The sequence below is a fragment of the Musa acuminata genome, chromosome BXJ1-5 (genome assembly GCF_036884655.1).
Source record: "Musa acuminata AAA Group cultivar baxijiao chromosome BXJ1-5, Cavendish_Baxijiao_AAA, whole genome shotgun sequence".
Lineage (NCBI taxonomy): Eukaryota > Viridiplantae > Streptophyta > Magnoliopsida > Zingiberales > Musaceae > Musa > Musa acuminata.
Genome location: NC_088331.1, coordinates 3,924,858 through 3,949,117, shown reverse-complemented (window position 1 = coordinate 3,949,117; position 24,260 = coordinate 3,924,858). Strand labels below are relative to the sequence as shown.

Here is a 24,260-nt window from a genome sequence, read left to right as displayed (position 1 = left end):
GAACAGCATGCTTACAGAATGTTGAAGTCATGATGATAGATTATGTTGTTACCTTTGAAGTGCACCTTCTTTCAACTTTAGAAAGCAGCATTGTATCCAAAAGAACTTAGTGTTGTAGTTTCATCATCATCATCTTCTAAATGCTTGGATTCTGCTCATAAGAAAATTCATAATCCTCATGGAATCAAATAGCAATTGGGTGTACAATCAATCAATTATCTCAATTGGAGAACTTGTTACAAACATCATCTGGTGATCTGTGGCAACAAGTATTTGGTTGTCACAAACAGCTTGCTGTTCTATAATTTCTCTCTTTTTCATTTTTGATCTCACATCTTGATCTTTTGAATTGATTTTTACAGGCTACTGTAATAATTCATAGTTTGAAAAGGTCTCCCAACAAAGAAAAACTTTTATTAGTCACACATCGAAAGTGGGCAGGATTAAGATTAACTTATAAGGGTCTGATAATTATATTACTATCAACTTCAGCTTAAGCATTTTGATCAGTGGTTTAGACCAAACAAAGTTGATAGACTAATTAGCCCATCAGGCTCGGGTCATGATATTTGGTATCAGAGCTGACCTAGTATTGAAATATCTGATCATGTTAAATGAATTTTTTTATTATTTTTTATTATTTAATCTTTGATTATTTTTTGTAAATTTGCATTTGTGATAATGATCTATTAATTGGCTACCTAATTAGGCCAAGAAACGAAGGCAAAGGCTGATAACAGTAAGCACGATCATCAAAGAGCTTGCTGTCACATCCCTTTCATCTTTCGATATTGTGACTCTTGATGTCCTCTGATATGGTCGGTCCTCCGTGCCTGACAGAGAGTTGCGGCAGACTTCCTCGGTGTTTAAAGACTGAGCAAGTGTTGAATTGTGACACAAATTATGGCAATCCTCCTTGTTCTTGTGGGAGCTGTCATCATCACCATACTGAACACCCATGTCTGTCGTCTCTCGAGAGTTTTCAGGACTCTCGACACCACCATAGGCGACTCGCCGACGCCGGAAATGGCTTGTCGCCGGAGGAACTGGAGAACCTCCCATGTCACTACTTTGCATTAGCCTGTGTCGTGTGCTTGAGGAGTTTTGAGGTGGGTGACAGGTGCATGTACTCGTTGTTTCCATGCAGTGTATGGATTCGTGGATGGTGAGGAGCAGAGTCTGCCTCATATGCCAGATGGATCTGAGATCAAGATGAATCATGGGGTAATGGATGATACAAACCAGCATACACGATCATTGGTGAGGTGAGAAGGCGATCTGTAAGTCTTTGTGAGGAATTGGGTTCAATTCAGTTCTTTACACAGTATACATATCCTTGTGAATGTTGGCTTTCTTGCATTTGAAAGAGAAGAGAAGGAATAATACAATGAACATATATTTATTATGATTTCTACAGATCTGCATTCATGCATTCTTGTGTGCAGCAGAAAGCTCAATCAGAAAAATGATGCATACATGATGAAAAAATCAAACTGATCCGAGGTAGTCAGACTGAGATTTAAAATCTTTCCTCCCATGTACAATTATGGAATGGACCAGATTCTGCTGCTAATGCGGGGAAGAGACCTGTTAATCTTTAATCTGAAGATCTTTGAGAGTTGGAAGGTTGATCCTATCAGATGGCAGAAGATGGAAAGGGAATGCATCAGAAAGAAGTTTATTATTCTCACACAAGGATGATTCAATCAGACATTGAATCTTCTACATGACTGTCCGAAAGAAGCCACAGGGCAATGGCACAATGAGTTGATCAGTTCTGCATGTCAGCGACAGCACAACAGCATAAAGTTTGAGGATTACAAGCACTTACTTCCAACTCATTAGCAGGTTAAGAACTCGACAAGGCTTAAGATACACCACTGATATCACAACTATTCGAGTAGCACAGAAGCTTATTAGAGCTGTCATACATGGAGGTTCTCATAACAAACAGGCAGGAGCTACACAATGTTTCATCATGTCATTTACGGCCATGCAGGGTTCTTCAAGGGAGTGACAACTGCCTTGACCTGCAAGTAGTTCTTCAGGCTATCGATCCCCTTCTCCCTTCCATTCCCACTCATCTTGTAACCACCAAAAGGGATTGCAGCATCGAAGACATCATAGCAGTTGATCCATACAGTTCCAGCTCGTAGCGCTCGCATAAAGGTGTTTGCGGTGTTGAGATTGTGAGTAAATACTCCAGCAGCCAAACCATAGCGAGTGGTGTTTGCCCTTTGTATGACCTCATTGACATCCCTGTCATCGACCAACCAAGTGCAAGTGAGCTTCAAGCCAACAAAAGGCTGTCTCTGTTAACTTAGTACAGGCATAATTGGTAGGACTTCATTGACATGATACCGAAGATTTCAGCTTAATACTTGAGTAAAATGTAGAAGATGGGACCAAAACATCAGCAAAAGTATCTGTTAACTGAGTACAAGCATAGCTTGGTAGGACTTTACTGACATTATACTGAAGATTTCAGCTTAATACTGTAAAATGTTGAAGATTGGACCAAATCACCAGCCAAAGTTAAGTATCCGATAAAGAACATCTTTTAGCAGAAATAGTGCTCACTTGAACTTAAGGATCGTTTGAACTGGCCCAAAGATCTCTTCTTTTGCTATCTTCATTTTGTCCTGGAAAAGCCATACATCACAGACAGATTAGAGCATAGATGTACTTTCATGGAGATTTTCTAAAGGGTATAGATCAAACCATACCTCTACATCACTGAAAACGGTAGGCTGAATATAGTAACCTTTGCTTCCTATTCGATCACCTCCTGTCACGAGGGTGGCACCGCTATCAACCCCAGACTTAATGTAGTGCAAGATCTTGCTGAACTGCTCCTCGTCGATCTGAGATATCCAGAGATTAATAAGTACATCGGTAATTGTTCTTCAAATACTGAAAGGTAACAAGCAACAACCAGGAGGTCATAGCTTGATTGGACGTGGGTGGAGAAGAAGAAAGTGCAGAAAAAATTATATTTTGGTTGAGCAGAAAACATTTTCTTTGGAAATTACTCCGACATAGCACTCTTACACCAAATGTAGTAGGAAGCCATCTTGCAAAAGCCAAATTATATTACTCCATATGGTTTTGTGCAGGTATAAGAACTTTGACGCTTTAGCCCACATCTCAAAAAGTAGACTGAGCTTTGAAAACATGAGTTTTCACAAATCATGCAAAACATAATGACAATTAAGCGATACGATATCCTGTTTCAACCAATTCAATTCCATCAATTAGATATCTGCTACTCTGTGCCTCACAAATAGATCACTGAAGCTCTTTGAAAGCGTACAAGGTTCAAGGGGATGACAAGTCACCAAGAATTCATGTACCAGAACATAGAAAACAACAAAGCAAGAAGAGAACCACAAATCTACCTGAGGGCCTTGTTCAACACCCTTTCTGAAGGGGTCTCCAACAACACGTTTTAACGCGCGCGCTTTAGCCTTCTCTACAAACTCATCATACACACGCTCATGTACAAATGTACGAGACCCAGCACAGCAGCACTGTCCCTGTAGAAGGCAATTTACGTCAGGAAAAATGTCTCCAAACAGACATATTTAATTGGAAAGGAAAACACCTACCTGGTTGAAGAATAAAGCAAAATGTGCAACCTCTACAGCCTGGTCAATATCAGCATCATCCATTATGATTATTGGAGATTTTCCCCCGAGCTCTAATGTCACTGGCTTAAGATTGCTTCTTGCAGCCAGTTCAAGAACAATTTTGCCGGTATCAGTAGATCCAGTAAAAGCAAGCTGACCATAATGATAGCAAGGGATTAGATATATAAGATAGGTAATAAAAAATATTATCTGTCACTGGCATCCGTGATGTGTCTTTAGAAGACGATGCTTAGGATGTACCTAAACTTCACCTTAAGCCAATTAAATATTATTTGCTTCAATAGGAAGCCAATATGGGATGATAAGCATTCCTTCTGTATACAATCATAACAGAGGCCTGTGCACATATTACAAACTAGGAATTACTCATCTTGTTTCTTCTTTAAATTTTTTGTTCCTTCAAAAATCACAGGACAGAAGAAACTAGAAATTAACCGTAGCCACCATGATTTCATCTTATACATGTACAACCCTAAATCTATTTAACAACAAATTTGCCAATATAGTGATATCATCCTTCAGAAAATAAGTTCCAAACGGTTCGTACAATCCACTTTAACTATGCAGTTTTCTTGGTTCAATCATGCTACAAACATATAAAGAAGATAGGTTGTTTTTGATGTTTCTATGCATCTACAAATAAAATTTACTAAGTCCAGTAAAACCATTACCACATTACTATTTTTCAAATGCTCTACATCAGCATGGGTAGATATGATATTCTTTTATATTATTTATCACATTACATCTGATGCCTAAACTGACAAGAATATCAGATGTGACGTAATTAATAAAGTAAGAGATACAAGTTTAAATTGCCAAAGGGTGAGCTAATGAGTGCAGCATGTGGGCAATAGTCATCACTGTGGAAAGTAGCATCAAATCTTATGTTCCTAAAAAGTTCAAATTCTTGATACAAAAATGAAATTTTCTGGTACCTTGTCAACATCCATGTGACTAGCAAGAGCTGCACCAGCAGTTGGACCAAATCCAGATATAACATTAAGAACACCATCAGGAAGGCCAGCCTGATTCATCACAGAAGATAGAAAATAGATCAGTAGGACAAGAGGAAAACAGAAAGAAATAAGATAAGATCAAGATATTCCAAATGACATTATAAGGTTAACTCATCCAAAGACACAGTAATTATATTAATCCTTTAAATTAAAGAAAACTATTTAAGAATAGTTTAATGTCCTGCCAATAGATAGACAATCTGTGGTGAAGGTTACCTTTAAGATAACCATGGTCATGGTGACACTTTATTGGCTTTAGTTCAAGCTAGTTTGGGAACTAGTAAAGGGACAATATTGGGATCAATAGACAGAAACTTGGGCCATAAAACACAAAATAAAACATGCAATTGCCCCACCAACCTCATGGAATAGCTTTGAGACCAATAGGGCAGATAGGGGTGTTTGCTCTGCAGTCTTCAATACAATAGTGTTACCACATGCTAATGCAGGCCCCACCTTCCAAGCAAACATAAGAAGTGGAAAATTCCAGGGGATAATCTGCCCTGCAACACCAATGGGCTCATGCAACACCTGCACATGATGTGGACTATCAGCTGGCACAATGAGTCCATGTATCTTGTCTGCCCAACCTGGTAGATTCAAGGAGTTGGATATCTATCATCTAGAAAAAAGCATCACTAAGACTAGATAAAAGGGTGAAACATTCAACAGATATCTACATTATTTACCAGCATAGTATCTCATCAACCGTGCCAAAGTTGGAATTTCAGCCTTAGCAGCCTGTTCATAAGGCTTCCCATTGTCCCAAGTCTCAAGTGCAGCAATCTCATCATTGTGTTTCTCAATCAGATCCGCAAACCGATAGAGTATGCATGATCTTTGCTGCATCAATAATTTCTCCCAATCTTAGTCTATTACAGAATCTAGCAAGAGAACATAATCCAAACATATAAGGCATAACAAAGATGATCCCTTGTGAAAACTTCAGAGTATTACATAACCGGTCATCTTAGGCCATGGTCCTTCATCAAAAGCCTTACGAGCAGCGACGACAGCTCGGTTGACATCTTCCACGTCTCCTTCAGCAACATGTGCAATCAGTTCCCCAGTCCTAGGATCTAACGTTGGGAAAGTCCTTCCTGGTACCAGGGAATAAACCAAGACTCAGTTTTTATGCAATGCAACTATAGAGATGAAAACGATGAATTAAGCACCCAAGTTTCAATATGATACAATGAGATTCTGATTCAAATCAAGCTGACGAATTTACCTGATGCTGAGTCCACAAACTGTCCGTTTATTAGAAGCTGCGTGTGGTTTACTTGAACTGGTGGCTGAATTGGCTCTTCGATTGCAGTAGCAGTGCTAAACCCTCGAAGAACACCAGATGCTGAACCATGTATCCTATCTGCAGTCAGCAATTTATATCGCGCAATCAGATTCGGTTCTTTAGAACATCCAAGAATTACAAATTGCACGATAGCTCGTATCAACATGGACCATCCTCGAGAAATGGAAGCGTTAGAATCCAAGAATCATAATATTCCTTGCCTTGAGAAGACCACCAGAATCAAATGCAAAATAAGGGTATCTTCCCCTCGTTGTCTATTATACAAAGGTTTTATTTGACGATGCATAGTTCATCAACCAAAAAGCTAGACTTTTCCTCTCCGTTCCCAAAAGTTGTTCCTTTTAGTTACGAGTATGAAGAAAGATCCCAGACGACGTCGCCATGTCTCATGTTCCAAACAAACCAAACAGAACCTAATCAGAAGCAAAAAAGATCAAAATTTTCGTCCTCTAAAAACACCAGGGAATCACAAAAATATAGAAAATCCTTAAATTTTCGCACTGATCCTAAGCGAAAGGAGAATAAATCGCTAGTATCACAATTCCAAATAATTTTCGGACAAAAAAAAATCGTCTTCTATAAAAAAAAATCGAAAGACTCGAAGAAAATAAAATAAAAGCTCAATCTTTATGCCAACAAAAAGTAAAAGAGATTAGCCAGCCGACCAAAAAATAATAAAAATTGCAGATTCGACAGTAACATCTAATTTGACACCAAAAAAAGAGAGGGGGGGTGGGTTGGGAAGCCCTGCGATTACAAGACGAGATTTTGACAACGGATTCGCTAATATTATGATGAAAAATTAGATAAACCTAAAAAAGGAAGAAAAAAAACAAAAATCTAATTTCAACAGAGGCAGGATCGACCTCCCCCAAACACGGAGCGGGACAGTGAGGGAGCGCAAGCGGCGCCGGAGCGCGACAGTAGGGAACATGCGAGCCTCCGAGCCGCCATAGCCTTTATTGCCGGGACACTTGGTATCGTACCAAAGTTAAAGCTCGGAAGTCGGAGTGGGAGTGGGAGTGGGGAGCAGAAGCGGAGGAAGAATAAATGACCACCTCTCTCTGCAGATCCCCTGCTTCTCAAGGCGATGATGGTGTGTGACTTCTACATAGAGCGCTAAGTGCCCCTAGCCGTATCTCCCCAACGGCCTCTCTCATCTCCTATCTACCAGACACTCGATGGTCCCACGATTCCGTATTTGGTAGCACCGTGGGTGACGTTAATATTGGCCTGTCCACATCCGATTTCAATAACTCTCGAGTTGCACCTCAGTTGGCCACGTGGGCTAGCGAAGAGACGACAAGGTGTGGCAGAGTGCTCTGCGACCACCAAACTCCTATGCGGGCCCACCTATTTATATATTTTCTAATATTTAAGAGAAAAAAAAATTAAGAAAGGAGGTTTTCGAAATAAAACTGTTTTTATGTGTCCTTTCTCCCGCCAACGTGGATTTTTAACTCGATTAGGGCATTAGTTTCTCTCCATAATATATATATATATATATATATATATATATATATGAGTATTTTTTATATTATTTTTTTAAATAGTATTTTAATTTTAAAATTATCTCTTTAATGATCACCCCACATTTATTATCTTTATCTCGATCTCGATCTCGTAGATTTATCTTTTTTTTTTTTTATTATTATCATCATCAAAAAATTTTCATCGTCGTCTGTCGTCCACCAAATGATTCTAATATCTCATTACCTATGATCTTTTCCTTCCTTATTTTAACAAAGATAGACGTGACAGACATCAACGACTTCTCGTCACCATCGTCTTCATGAGATGAAGTTTTTTCTTTCAAAATATAATTATATAAATATATCATTCGTTTTTCTTCTCTGTAAATGTCTTTCGACAGATTTCGAGTGTGTGAATTTTTAAGCTACTTTATGGATTAGGTAGTCTATAGGTCGAGTAGGTCGACACACAAACTGCCACATATCATTCACATCAAAAGAGCTGAATCGAAAATAATATTGTATTTATTGATCTGAGTGGGGAAAATGATTGGAACAAAGTTCAAGACTTTTGGCGCATCACCACCTGTACATGTCAGCCTCGTGAGATGAGTCGTTGCTTTACATTGTTACTATGAAATATGTTGGACGTGTCTTCTTGACATCTCTCTATATAGTTTATTAGAAAAAGACTTGTAGCATTAGGTTTCATCATTTAACAACACTCTTATAACTTTTATATTTCATTCTTATCAAAGGATTTTTTTTTAATTAATAATATCTTTGAATTGGACTATTTTAAGTCACGGATTCATGAGCCAATTCAATATAGTATGAGTGATTCGAAATGAATCATTTCGGATTGGATCGAGTCTCGTAATCGATTAGGTTACACTTTGTCAAATGCACGAGCGAGTATAATCTAAGTATAGCTTGAGTGTAACCAAAATATTTTTATCAAATCAATTCAAATTTTTCTAAAACTACTGGAGTATTATAAGATATTTAATTTAATTTTTTATGATTTTAGGGTGAATAAATTTTTAAAGTGGTATTTTTGGGTTGAATAGGTGATCAAATGTAACCCGTTGAATTTTAATAAAATCTATCCAAATATTTTTAAAACTATTAGAGTGAGATAATAATATGTTTAATATTATTTTTTATTTTTATAAATTTAGAGTGCTTAATTTTTAAAATAAGCTATTTTTGGTTAAATATGTGATAAAGGGAGTATAACTCTTTGAATTTTTAATAAACCTATCTAAATTTCTCATGAACTACAAAGCTGATATGTTAATATATTATTATTATTTTTATTATTATTATTATTATTTCTATGTGAATTTAGGATGTTTAATTTTTTAAATAGGGTAACTTCATGTTGAATCCATGATGGAGTGTGAATCAAATATAATTCCTTAAATTTTTATCAAAACTATTCTAGCTTCTCCATAATTTCTAGGATGAGATGCTACTATATTTATTAAAAAAATATTTTTGTATGAATTTATGATAATTAATTTTTGAAATGAGATAGTTTTATGTTGAATCTATGATTAAATATAACTCTTTGAGTTTTTATCAAACCTATCCATACTTCTTCAGAATTACTAGAGTGTTGAATTTGTGATTGAGTGATTAAGCATAACTAAAGCATAATTTGAGTTGATTTTCATCAAACAAATCCATGTCTCTCCAAAAATATTAATGATATGGACATTTAGTCTCATATTGATTGAGGAGTAGGGGAATCAAGAACTTATAAGTTTGTCGGGTCACATTTACCCTTAAAGATGTTTTTTTAAAATTCATGAGCTTTAAGAGGGTAAAACCGTACAGGTATGCCCATCGCTTGGATAATTTCTCGTGAGCCCATCGCACCAATAACGATAACATATGACTTATCAACTAGTACTTGATTCTAAAATATATAATATTATTTATTTAAATTTCTTATGAGTTTAGAGTGATTAAGTTTCTAAATATGCTTTTTTAGTTGAATATATAATAACATATAACTTGAGTTAATTTTCAATAAACCAATCCAAACTTTTTCAAAACTACTAGCATATTATTATAAGATATTTGGTATAACTTTTCGTATTTATAATATATTAAAATTAATTTTATAAAAAAATATATTATATGAATTAGTATAACTCAAGTAACAAATTTTTTTAGATAATTTAAGATAAAATTTATATAAAAATTAATAATTTTTAAGGATAATTTAATTTTTTTAGTTTTATTATATTTATTAGATAATATTATATAATTTTGAATATATATTTTAATATAGTCTATGAATTAGTGTAACTTAAGTGCAACAATTAATCTAGGTAAGTTGTGAGGAGGAGGGGAGGGAGGGGGCAATAGAGGAGGAGGTGCTAGAGAGGTTGGGAGGTGGAATGCGAGGAAAGAGATTGAAGATGAAATTAAGATGAAGGATGAGGAGGAAGGAGGTGGGGATAATTTGAAAACGAGAGCAGTGGGATAATTTAGAAAAAAAAAAAGGATAATCTAAAATCTAAAATAATTTTAGATTGGTTTGATATCCATGTCAAACCAAATAATTTAGAGAAAAAAATGGATTAATATAAAATTAAATAATTTAATTTTTATTAAATTGGTTTGATATCCATGTCAAACAAATCAATTCAACTCAAATAAATCCAAGTCAACTAAGGTCAATAGCCATCGATTATCTATTATTATTATTATTATTATTATTATTATTATTATTATTATTTATTATTTATTATTTATTATTATTATTATATGGGCCACCATCTCGGCCCACACTACCAGGCCATATAAGGCCTTAGATATATATACACAGAGAGAGAATGTGTGGAACAAGAATCAGAAAGTCGTTAAATGCCTTTGACTCCTTGCAATTATGAATCCACATCCAAAGATGTCTTTCGATCAATTATGAATCCACGTCCAATGCCGTAATGACTTCCTTGCAGAATATATTCATCATTTGCATGAGTTTATTATGGTTACTTATTTCACACTTTGTCCTCCCAAGACGTGATCACGAGCCCGTTTGCTCCACGAAATCAGAGGTCGAACATAATATATATACGCTACACAAGAGAAAGTGAAGTAGTATATTTTCTTACAAGACTAGCAAGTGTAACACCATAACATAGATATATAGATATATATATATATATTCTAGCATCCCAAACGTAGTAAACCTGGTTGAAGCACAGAGGGTGGTGACTAGATAATGGCCTCGCATCAAGGTAACATCCACTATAAGTCATTGTGTAGTCGTAATAATGTGATCCTTAATGAGGCAGCAGGTCCACCCACTCACTTGCAACATATCTAATTAAGCAATGCCTAAGAATTCCCTAACACTGCATGTGCCGACTGATCACATATCTTCCAACCCTGTATGAACTCAACCTACGCAAATAATTAGTACACAATCTTCGAAAGCAGTGTTGTTTGCGCCCGATTGTTAACATTACAGATATACGTCGATACATGATAATTAAGTTGTAGTAGCAATGGTAGTGGTGGCATGATAGGGACCATAAGCGGACGAGGTAGGGGACATGGCCAACTTTTGTCGAGGAGGAGGAGGAGGAGGAGGAGGAGAAAGAGATAGAGATAGAGAGAGGGGTTGTTGTCGATGACAAAGCACGGCCATGAAGGAGGAGAGGAGGCGTGATGGTGTTGGCCCTTTCCTGCTTAGCTGTTAGAACGGGCGGGTGCACATGGAAGCACATGACACCTCTCTATCCACAGCATCCATCCCGTTCCTTGTAGTGATGAGGAGGGGGGATGGCGTCCCACCTCACATGAACACAGCTCATTGTGCCCACCCCCCTCTCCCTGTCTCTCTCAAGCCGAGATGGCTACCACTGCTAAACGCTCGACAACAGTATTACCGGAGGAAACCTAGGAAACAAGAGACGGTGTAGAGTACGGTCGATGGTGGCCTTCAACAGAATGATTTAATGCTGCATACCCATGTCGATCGTCACTTGCATCATTCGAGCATATAGCTCAGCTCGAACCGAATACAGCTCACACACACACAGCATTCTCTCGGTTGTCACTCCCATTTTGTCGCCTGCTCTTCGGATATCATCTTGTGTTCCGTTCTGGGAGATTAGAAAGCTCAGGAAACATCATGCCAACATTTAGCTGATCATAATATTGAGCTTTTGCAATGGAGGATTGCTTTTATTTAATTCAGTGCCTCTCTTTTCCTGTTTGTTTGAAGAGTAACTCCAAGAACCATTAGGATTACTATGCAGCAGCAAGTCAAAGACAATCTTTGCAGGGAACGGCATTTAGTTTCTAGAAAATTCATCCAAATATTTTATCACAACAGTATGTGATTGTGGTTAGGAAACAAATATCGGAAGACAATGGGTTGGATACAGGTTGGAGAACCATAAACCCCACTAGAGATTCTGATAAGTGTCTATATTTCATGTGCCAATCACAGGTTGACATGAAATATGCTCATGCAAACACAAATACATGGCATGAAAGGCAAATCATTACATGTGTAGATCACCACCTTGATGTCCATAGGTCATGGTAGAGCACTACTTATACATCCCTCCGCTGTCCTCATGATCGAGCTGAAAAATTAGGTCAGACTTGTGATTCAGCTGTCCAATCTTGCTCAGTTAGGTCTCCCTGGACAAGCTGCAATCATTAGTTTACCTAAACCGTGCCATTATTTAGAATAAATGTGCATCAACCACCATGTGGCAACAACTCGGTATCTGAAACGGGAACGGAGGCTCACCTTCTTGAGCACCACCACATGCCTGTGGCATCTCATTTCTTGGCTTCTGCTTTAGTCGCAAGATAAGGTTGCATAGCTATCACGGATAAATATAGTGGCTTTGGATCAGTGAAGACAGTCACAACATGACTCGGTGTTTGCGGTGCAAAGAAAAGAGAAGGAACGATGGGAGTTTTCTTGGACCAACTGCGAATCTCGAGCACAGCACCACCAACGCCGATGAGCTCGTGATCGCGCATGCATTGCATGCTAGAGATGAATTCCTTTGGGTGTAAACCGGTGCTGCAAACGTTAGGTTCGACAGCTGCTTGCAGCCGAGGCTTCAGAGAAGACATGCATGCAAGCCAAACGTAGATGCAGCCATGTCAACTCTCTCTCTCTCTCTCTCTCTCTCTCTCTCTCCCTCTGTAGGTATCGTAGTAAACCAGACGCTGTCCCCTACAGGCACGACGGCTGTCAGACGCGTGCGGCTGACGTGACGTGGCATCCACAGCGGGGGCCCCGATCCAGCAAGACGACAAAAATCCTCCCCCATGCTTTAGCATCTTCGTCCGAGTGGCGCACATGGCGTTCTTGTACTCTCTCTCTCTCTATCTCTCTCTCTCTCTCTCTCTCTCTCTCTCTCTCTCTCTCTCTCTCTCGCACTCATCCATCTCTTACTCATTTATAAGCTCCTCTTCTCTCCTTCATTCAGCCACGCCTCTCTCCTCTTCCCTACCATCACACATTTCCCCCCATCATCACCTCCTCCCTCCTAATGCATCGGCGACGGCTGGAGGCGGCAAGAGGGAAGCGCGACTCGTTTGCTAGGCCGATGAGGGGCAAAGGGAGGCACGCCGTTCGCAGTCCGGTGCAGAAGAAGGTGAGGGAGCTGCAGCGGCTCGTGCCGGGTGGGAGGCAGTTGCCGGCAGCGCAGCTCTTCCTGCACACCGCCGACTATATCTTCCAGTTGAGGCTGAAAGTGCAGGTCCTGAGGGCTCTTTCCGAGCTGTACATGCCATGATATCCATGGATGTACATGTATAAGAATCTTCTTCTGCTATAGTATTATTGGTTTGTATTACTTCATAGTTATTTAGCTACATTTGTCTGTGTTTGCTACTGCTATTTACTCTATTCTTACGATATCTGGTTCTAATATTTTATTGATGATTTTATGGATATTTTTACGAGTTTTTATATCGGTAAGAGATCGACATACGTCAAGCTTAGTTTGTTCACACATTATGACCTAATTCTTCTAATGCAATGTTGATTTAGAACTCGAAGGAACAAATATGGTCTTTCTTTTTTGTGCAGTTTTCTTCGATGTTTGTGACCTTCTGCTCGTGAAGAAGATAGAACTTGAGTTGTTTAAAGAAAGGCCTACTTTTCCTTCTTTAACTTTCTTTCTTTATTTTGCCAATCATGCATTGAACTCTTCCCAATTCTAAATCAATTTTCTCAATTGTATTTATTGATTTCCTTTTGATGATTTTGAGTTGTAGTTAGTAAGACCCAAAATGAACAAAGACATTACTCATTATTTTCATTCTTAACTCATTAGGAATGATTAAGAATGTATTCACCATATGGAACCAATCCTTTATTCGTACATAAAATCTCACAATAGAGCATTGTGCTCCGAGGCATGATTTCTATTTTCTCAGCCATGATGAGACCTCAGATTGGAGGTTAATGGATGCAAGACCTATATTGATAAATCCAAAATTTTCTCTTTTAAGTGGCCTCACTAGTGAGTTGTATTTAGAATTTAGACCTATAGATGATGGAGTGACATTAATTTAATTAATTACATTTTGTTTGTTTAGAACAGCACAATATTTTCCTCTCCCATTAAGCACATATATAATGTTCTTATTTGCTGTTTTTTTTTTGTATGTATTTGTCTGTTCCCTTCATCTCAATAGCATAATTGATGTTGTGGCTTAGTGAATTTCTTTGTGATCCATAGAATTGGAAGTGTTTCTAAATTGAAAGTAACACTATTCTTCTATGGACTCAATAATTCATGAGATTTGAACTGAGTAAATCATTCTCTGAATGCTTTTGAGGGACAATACCAAGTCAGCAATTGTCTACAGGCATTCATGATTACAAAATACACTGTAAAGCATTGGGCATCATTTTGATGAATTATCTTAAATACTTATAAAAGATGTCTCTCTTTTCTGTTTGAAGTAATGTAGAAATTGCACCAAAATCATTATATCCATGAATAATTATATAATTATTTAAAAATTTTCACAACTATTTGTCCACATTACTGTTCAAATTTTGTATAAGAGGAGTTTCTGCAATTCAAACTGAGATGCTTTTCCTAGAAAATACTCATACTTTACATATTTGTCAATTGATATCCTCATTTTATTTTTTTTCAAACAGTATTATTAATTTTAAAAATATCAAAATTATCTCTCAAAAATATTTTTGTTATGTTATAATTTTCTAGTCACTATAACAAAAATATTATAAACGATCTAAATAGATTTCTTACATCAATCAAACTAACTATAAGCTTAAAAATATAATATTGAAATGGTCTATGAGTAATGACAATCAAAGAGGCATAATATCTTTCAATAGTATTTATAATGTTTTCAATATATCCCATTGAAGAACATTATGTACGAGCCAAATTAAAATTCTGTATCAGTTAAAAACTTATAAAAAAAAAGGATGAAAAAAGTTTTGAAGGATATTTTAGAATTTTTTTTAAAAAAATTAAAACTATTATTCAAAAAAACAAAAGAGGGGGTGATTTTTGGGAAATACCCAAAATATGGGTATTTCTAGGGAAATCATCCTTCAAACTTTTGCTGCACAATGAATTGTCCCCAAATGACAACATACTTGTGATTGTGCTCATTTCTGGCTTTAAACACAAACTTTTGGCAATTATACAAGCAAATGAAATTACCAATAGCATATAACAAAGCTTGGTATTTGTATTGTATGCTTAAGCTAAATTATCATAACCAGTTACTTTTGTAAGGTGAACAAACAAAATTGCTCCAAAGAAGCCTTAGTAGCTCTTGTCTACTGACCAAAAGAAGGTGCCCACTTAGTTTTGTGGCTTCCAACATGGATAACTTAAGATTATTGCCTCAGTGATTAAGTTGACTATGAATGTTATATTGTCTATTAACTTATTTTCTTAGTTCTTGTTTTGTGTTTCACAGCTGAACCTTTATTCTACAGAAAAAAGAACAAATGGGCCACAAGTGGTTCATGAGAAGCCCAATGGGTTTGTTTTCATAGTAGAGACTCCTTGTAAATTTACAGCAAAGCCTGCACTGAAAACATCACCAGCAGACATCTTCATCTTGAATCAGTGATTCTGATCCCCCCTTAGGTGTGATGTTCTCTGCAATAAATGATTTATATAGTACACACTTACACCCTCTTATGGGATTTTGGGGCTTGATATATATACTATTAAAAAAGAGAAAATAAGTACCAGAAAAAAATGAACTGAAGAATTCATGTTATTCATTCAGTGTCAATCCATGCAACTGAACTAGCTACAAGTCCCATGGTTGCTGCTAGAGTACTGCCTACCAAACAGGCCACAAGGAGTTTCCAACCTTCCTGGACCATAATATTTACAGAAAAATGTAAAGGATGGTTCCATATGTAGACATTTATACAGGAAAAAAAAAAGATTAAGACACGATTATTGTCGGTCTGCACAGGAGAAGGTTTGGTTTTTTGGCAGAAAGCAAGGAGATAATGAATAAAAGCATATTGCCAACTTTAGTAATTCCAAATCAAATTTGAATATTTATTGAGGATGACTGTCTTTGCTGATACCTTCACTCTGCAATTTGGAATGGATGATTTGCTTCTGATTTATTTACACCATCAGCAGTCCGGCAAGGACTTTATATCCTTCAAGTCGTTTCGTAATTCTTGAATCAATTTTCTCCTTTTTCTTCTCTTTTTTTGGCTTTTGTTTTGGTCTGAAGCTCCAAAATCTTCCATATGTTCAGTAATCTAAAGAACAGTATCATGTTGACAATTGTTCTGCAAGCCACTGTTCAATGTCCCTTTTGCCATCTGCAAAACAAAATAACAAATGTCAACACCAATTCAAATCAAATACTGATTTAAAGTTAACATCAGCCCAAGGAACAATGTGTATGTTGCTCTTACAAAAACATTCATATATGTGGATCACAGAATAAAACAAGCCAGGGGAAGGAATCACATTTAGAAAACAATTGAGACATCAGATATAAATAAAGTGTAGTACCCAAATTTTATTCTGCACTGCTACTCTCAGCTCTTTCTCATTCCATTGAATTTGAAGCAAACACACTTGTTATAAAGAAAATAAAAATTAAATTAATCAGCCATACATAAAGTTGCATTCAACAGAAATTTTTGGGGGAGTATCAGGATCAGAATCGGTGGCTGCCAAACAATAGAAGACACGCAAAAAAAACAAATCACATTATCACTAACATCCTATAAACATAAAAATGAAGTTGAAACTTTCAAATCCCAATACCTAACTATAGAGCATCATCTTCATTAGAAACAAAGCATTCATAAACAGAAATAGATCTGTATAATGCAACCTGAACCTCAAACTATCAACAATGTAAAGGGAAATGCTGAAGAATTAAAATGCATTTTAGGTCCGCCAGCATGTTGTGAATCCAAAGCTTTATGTTGAAGAACTTTCAGAAGCTATCAAAATTGCACTTATCCTGTACTGAAATTGGGTGCCACGGCCATGGAAAATCCAGAAAGCTAGATAAACAAAGTGGAATTTGGTGTCTTGGATATTGCATTAAAGTGCTTAAAAATTGGACCACCACTGTAATCTGCCAAGGACAGGGTCAGTAAAACAAGCAGGATGGTTGATCTCTCATGACACTCTGTACTTCACCAATTTGCAAAACAGAAGATATGTATACCAAGAAGCTTAGAGTACACTAAATGAATAGGGAATAGCTATCTATCCGAGATAGTTAATGCACAAAAGCATATACTAAAGGGACAGCATACGCAATGCAACGCAAAGCAAAATTGTATCAGCCAGGCTGAGCAAGAATGGGGGTTTTGTGATCCAGCAATTTGCATGAAGATGGTATCATCTACACGGACGTATACCACCATTACCTTATATAACCTGTATAAACAGAATCAGTCACATTGATGCATAGAGTGCATGAGGATATGAAATACATACTTGTGTGTGTAATTGTATCTAGCCAACAAGTTTCTGAAACCAAGTCTGTGCCATTTGTTAAGACGTGCCATATCAAATATACATGGCACCCACCCCACGAGCAAGTGGTGTCCACTCAAAGAAGGTGATGGATTTATAGTGAAATAGTACATATTGGTGGTTTTATTACCTACATACTCAAATGCATCCAGCATTGCAATACCTAGGTTGCATTCCTCAGAAACAACTGTTTTTACATATAAACCAGTGTGTCGAACCAATTTGAGCATTTCATACAAAAGCAACCAGTATCTTAACTGCATTGCTGATGTTTACTAACTAATAAGCTTACCAAGTTACATCTAGACTAAAATTGCAAAATTCATTGAATAAAGTGGTGTCAACAAAAATTCTCAGCATAGCTTGCAAGAACTTTGGCATATTAGTAGGCATGGAAATAAGAAAAGTGCAAGTTAGACGCAGAACTGTAATATTTTGGAAAGGAATGCCTATTAGGCAGATTCATGAAGACCATACTATATCATTTACCTTGATCAAGAAAACATTTGGTTATTCATGGGCTTGAGATAGCCTACTTTACATATACAAGAACACTAAAGCATTTACTGGCAAAAACAATTCTAACTCAAAACAACATTGTAGAGCAATGTACCTTATAGCTCTAAAGCACTGCCAACTTCCCGGTCAACCTTATCCTCTTTTATTCGAGAAAAGAGATCATGAATGGATTGCTTCAATTACCCAATTCTTAAAAGCTTAATAATGGGTAATGCGACTAGTATTATCAAGTCATTCATCAACAAAAAACAGAACGGAGATATAAGATCACGACATCATGATAGATTTCTGAGAATGACATTTTCTCTAAGCGAAAAATCATAGGGGTCACCTAGCTTAGGAGAGGAATCATGCAGGAGATCATGTGCATACACACACAAAAACAAACAAGGTCCCCTTAACAAGTCCTTGAAAGTGAAAACTTCAGAAAGAGGTCAGCCAAAGCAGAGCACATTAACTAAAATCAATATGTAGAAACTAGCGGTCTTCAAAGCAATGTTACATGCACAAACTGCATATAGCCAATCAAGGCTTATTAAGGCCACTCACTAACAGTATTAGTACAGTTTCCAAAGAGAAATTATGACAGTTCATCTGTCAGAAATTTTGTTTATGTTATTCCAAAAAAGATTCTCAAGGTTTTTAGTTACCTATCTTATTTCCAAGAAAAGCAATGGTGGTGATTCTCCAAACAAATTTCTGTGATCAGGAAACAAATGATTAACATTCCATCGATCTAAACATCACAAAATTATCATTAGCTATATACTGAATTATGAAATGTTGTGTAAACATGTGCAAGAGAAAACATATTTTGTACTGGGATGCAAGTCAATCAACCAAGTTGGGGGGGCTAATGCCAGAAAAACAAAGAAGGATTGTATGACAGTTTTACCGTAATGGTCAGCGTCCCTGAGATCGACAGAACCCAAAACATGCTTCTTGGAGCTCACCACCTGCTCTAAACGACGACGCCCATAGCATGGGACCAAGACGGCAAAGCTGTCATTAGCCTCTTTCTCAGAGTGGAACTCAGGGTCAAGGGGTTCCGACCACCCGATCGACCAATCGGAATCATCGGAGTCGGTCCCGGACATGCATCCCCCATCCGAGGGCACGAGGACTGCGTCGTACTCCTTATCGATCTGCCGTTCCTCCCGGTTATGACGCTTCTTCACGGTTCGTCTCGAACTTGATCGGATTCGAGGCCCCTTATTCGCTGCACTCTTCAAAGAATCCGGCTCCCTAAACCCCGTGTAGGAATCGTACGTAAAACTCGGAGATGAATTGGGAGTTTCATGACCTTTTCCATCCCAAATCCAACGAGAGAGAAGGTTAAAAACCACAGCCATAAACTCCGCGAATCCGAATCAACGCTCAATAAAACTTGACGGAAAGAATCAATGAAGATGACATAGATCTTTCGATTTCCCCCTGAAAGATTGAAAGAAACAAAGCTCAGCATCTATTCTGAAGCAAATACACCCGATCAAATCCTTCGATAGACGGCAAGATCACACCTCGCCTACCGAAAACCATCTCAAGAAACAAAAATCTTTAACCACACATCAAGCCGCACAAACACAAGCAGAAGTAGAACAAGGATTCTATTCCCATGGAGAAACGCAGCGAAAGAAAACAAGAAACAGGAAACCCATCTTCTAGGATTCTAATCGTAATCAAGATCTGACTCTCGCCTGGAACACCGAATTCTTTGTCGCTGTCGCGGTCCTTTTCCCAAATCGCATCCGCTTCGGCGTCTTTCCGCCTATTTATAGATCCCGAGCACGTGCTCTGGATTCGGAGATACCATAATTCACGGACCTGATTCCGTGGACTCTGATCTTCGGTGAATCCTACCCGTTGGATTCGGGCCGCTACCTAGATTCATCTCGATCGACGCCCATCTTTGACGCGATCGGGTACGCGTCCCACGGTACCTCGGATCCTCACCTTGTGGCGATGGGACCCAACGTCGTAAATGTCTGTGGGGGTAGAATCGTCGGTCTTCATCGTGGTGCGTTTAGTTTCGTGCCATTTTATCGGGATTTTGTCGTCCCCTGCGGGCCAATCATTGCTGAGCATTCGTCTCATGTACTTCCACGTCAGCTGCCGCCGACCTCAAAGTACTATTATACCCCTAAGCTTCTCTATAATTACCCAACTCCAAACATGCTTAGGTTTATAATCAGATTTTTATTTAGTGCAAATAGCAACTCATGGAAGTGAATTTGATCCGGACAATCAAATCTGATCTCAGAAACTTTATTTGGTTAAGTTAGTTGATATATTCAAATGAAGTGTATTTTGTTCAAACCACCTTAACCTAATATGAGGGAAGCATTTCTTTCTTGGAGTTCAATGATGAAGCATAAATGTCATCTCAATATAGTCACAATACTAATATGAAGATTTCAAAGACAAAGAAATATAATTCAGTGGATGCAATATTGGAAATAACCAAAAGTCGAAGTGAATGCATTCACTTATCAACATAAGCCATATAAGTGCGACCAACTCATCAATATACATGTATATTGATACGTATTCCAAGAGGCAACTCATTAACCTCTTATGTGTATATTGGTAGATATTGCATTACCTTCTTCATGTTATTTCTCGAACAGAATTGATGCATGAAGTTACTACTGTTCCTTGTCATTACTGTTTCTAATTTTTCACATGCTAAATATGTTCTGTTCATGCAGAATAGATCAATAATTGGCCAATTAAATACATTTATAGCCCACCAAACACAAGGAGACCTCACAATAAACACCACCTTTCTCCAGTTGTGTTGTTTTGTTTTGTGGCATGTCCACATAAAGAGACACAAACATTGGTAGAATCTACCAATGTGAATAATAAATCTTGCTTGGAGTTGCAACCATTTTTTGCAACATTATTTGCTCTGGTGTTGGCATATGAAATATTTTCATGTCTACTGACCCCCCACTCTGGATTAAATGACAAAAAGTTTTGCTCTGTGTACATCTATAAAAGGGAAGGAGAGAAAGAAAACATGCTTGATGGATCAGTAGAGCAAGAAACCAGCAATTTTATATATCATAGTGGAATAAATTTGAGTGTAATGTAAAATGATAAAACCACTGATCTAAAATTTGCATGTATCACAACTCATGGAGTTGATGACATATTAAGCAAGATGAAGTTGCCTGGCAATCACCTCAAAGAGTTGACATATTAAGGATGTTTGATCTATTCAGACTTCTTGGAAACAGAGGAGTTTACTGCTGAACCTGAAAGCTGCAGCATTAAACTGTCGAGGTTGAGGTTTTAGGTGGCAGTGATGATTTGTTCATGGATATCCTTTTGAGTTTGAGTGCTCATCACATCATCAAGGTATATGTTGATGTTACATCAGGCTCTCAACTATAAGAACCAGTAGATTGAATTAGAACTGCATCATTGTACCATATTCAGATTAAGATCTTAGATACATACAATAATAAAGTTCTTAATGGCACTGAACACCTAAACATAGTTTCCACAGATTACTTACTGCTTTAGAACCCTTCATCTGCTTTGCTCACATGGACATGGTAAGGCAAAGAGCTGCTGCACTCACCATCCAACTCCAATATGCCACTCCGATACGCATACTCCTCTTTTGCTACCTTCTCCGCTTCCATCACTCCCGGGGAGGGCTTCTGCATGAGCACCGGCATCTCCGGCGGGGGCACCACCGGCGGGAGCTTGGAGAGGAGAGACTCCAGACTGCTCATCGATGGCGTGACCTCGTAAAACTCGGCAGCTGGGACGAGCGGCGCCCCGGCGTCGACGGGCCAATTCTGAGGGCCGCCGCCGCCGCAACGGTCGATGCTCACCGGGAAGGCTGATGACGAGGGGTGCGGTAGCAGGACGCCGGGAATGCTCTCGAGGAAGTTGAAGTTCTTGCGGAGTAGAATGACGAAGCTCAGGTCCTCCGTCACCTTCATTGCGTTGCCATGTTCCACCCACCCGAAGAACAAAGCTAGTTAAGCCACTGATGCATGGAATTCTTGATGGAGACAGTAGTTGGAGGAGATAAGAGAGAGAGACCTTGGTGAGGGATCCTAGCTGCACCACACCTTCCCTTACTGCTATCAGCGCTATGGTCTGCATCGATGGTGAGAAGCAAGTCAGTCTAAGAGTTTTGATGGAAGGGAGATGGATCTGTTTAGATTCAGGCCATGGATTTGACCTGGACACCAGATTGGAACTGAGCCTCCCATGTCCTCGGTTGCTGAGATAGAAAAAGACCGTCCCGGAGTTAGAATTCTTGGTTCTCTTTCGTCCAAAAACAAGAAACAAGGAGAGCAGCATGCACGCTTACGGAATTAGTAGCGTTGCTCCATGTCGACAGGTAACTTGTGTCATGATCTTGGGGTTCGTCGAACACCCATTTATGGCTGTGATCTGCTGCAACCGTTCCAATCAGTCTGCCAAAACAATTAACAGGAACATGACGACTGCAACATCAAGTTGCTAAAGATGACAAACGAGTGGCATGTCTCTAACCCTTCTCCATAGTTGTAGATCTCATGGGACATCTTGAAGAAGAGGTCAGGATGGAGACCTTTCGTTTGACGATCTTGCTCACAGGTGGAAGCAGCAAAGTTGCAGAATCCATCCTCCCATGCGAGTATCCTAGAGAGAGAAGAGAGAGAGAGAGAGAGGGGGGGCTAGGGGGAGCGTTTATGGGAATGGATTATAACCAGTTTCCAGGTGTGAGGAAATCCAAATGATCGTTACCAGTTCCTTCTGTTTCCTCCAGTTCGGTCATAAAACCCTCGTTGAAGATCCCACCTACCAGAACAAAGATTAAGAGCCGAACAATATTGTGGCTTATACATGTTCTTCCTCTATCATGTCACATGTTAATGCTTACTTGGGTGGTGGGTAGTTTCTTGGCAAGATCCTCCAGAACACGGCGTAGACCCAGTGGGAGCTCTTGTGGATGCACAGGCTTCTCAGGGTATGTTGGAGGAGATGGGTTGCTGCCAAGGGATTGAGTTGTTCCTCCATTAGAAGGCCTTTCGTTGATCAAGACGAAGATTCTCACACCACAGCCTTTATGATCTCCTCTATTCCTCGGTGGAGAAGCTCCACAACATCCTCTATCCTGATACATTTAAGCCATCACCAAGGGATCTGTAAGCAAATATATACACCTCTCTCTCTCTCTCTCTCTCTCTCTCTCTCTCTCTCTCTCTCTCATCTTATGCTACAGTATTTAATGATGCGTTAAATATTATCATTGTGACCTCCAGAGCCCCCAGTTTTCTCCTCTATATTGTCTCCTTGCTAATCCCCATCTCTCTCTCTCTCATCTTATGCTACAGTTTTAATGATGCGTCAAATATTATCATTGTGACCTCCAGAGCCCCCAGCTTTCTCCTCTATATTGTCTCCTTGCTAATCCCCACCTCTCTCTCTCTCTCTCTCTCTCTCTGTTTGTGCAGTCTCATCAATAACTTATACTTTCGTCTACTCAGAAGAGGATGTGAGATATCATTCCATATGAAGCATGTGAAGATTACAATCTCATGTAACAATTTATCTTCGAATATACGCATCTGATTCTACCTGCACATGTGTTTGACTAAGCAGGACAAATTGATGTCCAGCTTTTAACCTAATGAACAGAGAAACTCGATTTAGATTCAGAAACTGGAAGTCCTTGCATGCGTTGTACTGTCGACGATCAGCAATCCGAACTCTATCCTATCCCTACAACAACACAAAGATTAAAAGCAAGCAATCACTTGGCCTGAAATTTCTGCTTGACTTCAGCCAATACTGAAGATGCAAACATGCTTGGTTGATTATACAAAAGGCTGTGTAATGTCAATGATGTAAGGTTAATTAGCGTGGTGCCGTGACACATTTCGGATCACATTACTGATAGAAACAGCGCCTGCAGGTCGAGAATGCTGACAAGCAACCATCTTTTTCTTCTCATTAGGTCTCTTCCTCGTGATAAGACCCTTTCTAGGAAGAACTGTTCTCCACACCCAACAGATTGTTCTGAGCAGGTATATCTGAGGGACATGGATCACGTTTACCTCGGCTGCCACAGGACTCAACCTTTGCGAAGGTCCATCTTGGTGGCTTGCACATGCATCTTCTTCCTGCTCAAACTTGGCCATGCATTCTTTAACCCCCAGTATTTATTTCACACAGCAAGCTGTAGAGAAATGGCCAGTAAAGATTATATATATATATATATATATATATATATATATATATATATATATATA

General features: G+C 38.4%; 2 protein-coding genes across 3 annotated transcripts; both read right to left on the bottom strand.

The window, feature by feature from the left end:
• Positions 1-1,662: 1,662 nt before the first annotated feature.
• On the bottom strand, positions 1,663-7,122 carry LOC103983997 (aldehyde dehydrogenase family 2 member B7, mitochondrial). Its single transcript, XM_009401385.3, has 11 exons — positions 6,848-7,122; positions 5,901-6,038; positions 5,627-5,769; positions 5,359-5,512; positions 5,030-5,259; positions 4,589-4,678; positions 3,609-3,782; positions 3,399-3,536; positions 2,727-2,864; positions 2,581-2,642; positions 1,663-2,259 (listed from the first exon to the last, which is right to left on the bottom strand). Exons 1-11 carry the CDS (start codon positions 6,933-6,935, stop codon positions 1,986-1,988), a joined length of 1,629 nt encoding a protein of 542 aa, XP_009399660.2. The 5' UTR covers positions 6,936-7,122; the 3' UTR covers positions 1,663-1,985.
• Positions 7,123-15,709: 8,587 nt separating this feature from the next.
• On the bottom strand, positions 15,710-23,177 carry LOC135673090 (protein RICE SALT SENSITIVE 3-like). 2 transcript variants are annotated; one of them, XR_010513227.1, is made up of 10 exons: positions 22,889-23,177; positions 22,753-22,806; positions 22,519-22,647; positions 22,334-22,439; positions 22,202-22,243; positions 22,060-22,116; positions 21,521-21,950; positions 21,185-21,390; positions 18,893-19,431; positions 15,710-16,298 (listed from the first exon to the last, which is right to left on the bottom strand). XR_010513227.1 is itself a non-coding variant. In XM_065181826.1 (7 exons), the coding sequence occupies exons 1-7, from the start codon at positions 23,023-23,025 to the stop codon at positions 21,525-21,527; spliced, it is 951 nt and encodes a 316-aa protein (XP_065037898.1). In that variant the 5' UTR covers positions 23,026-23,176; the 3' UTR covers positions 21,392-21,524. The 2 variants fall into 2 exon arrangements, 1 of the variants encoding a protein (XP_065037898.1); XM_065181826.1 differs by lacking the exons at positions 15,710-16,298; positions 18,893-19,431; positions 21,185-21,390 and having other exon boundaries at positions 21,392-21,950; positions 22,889-23,176.
• Positions 23,178-24,260: the final 1,083 nt, after the last annotated feature.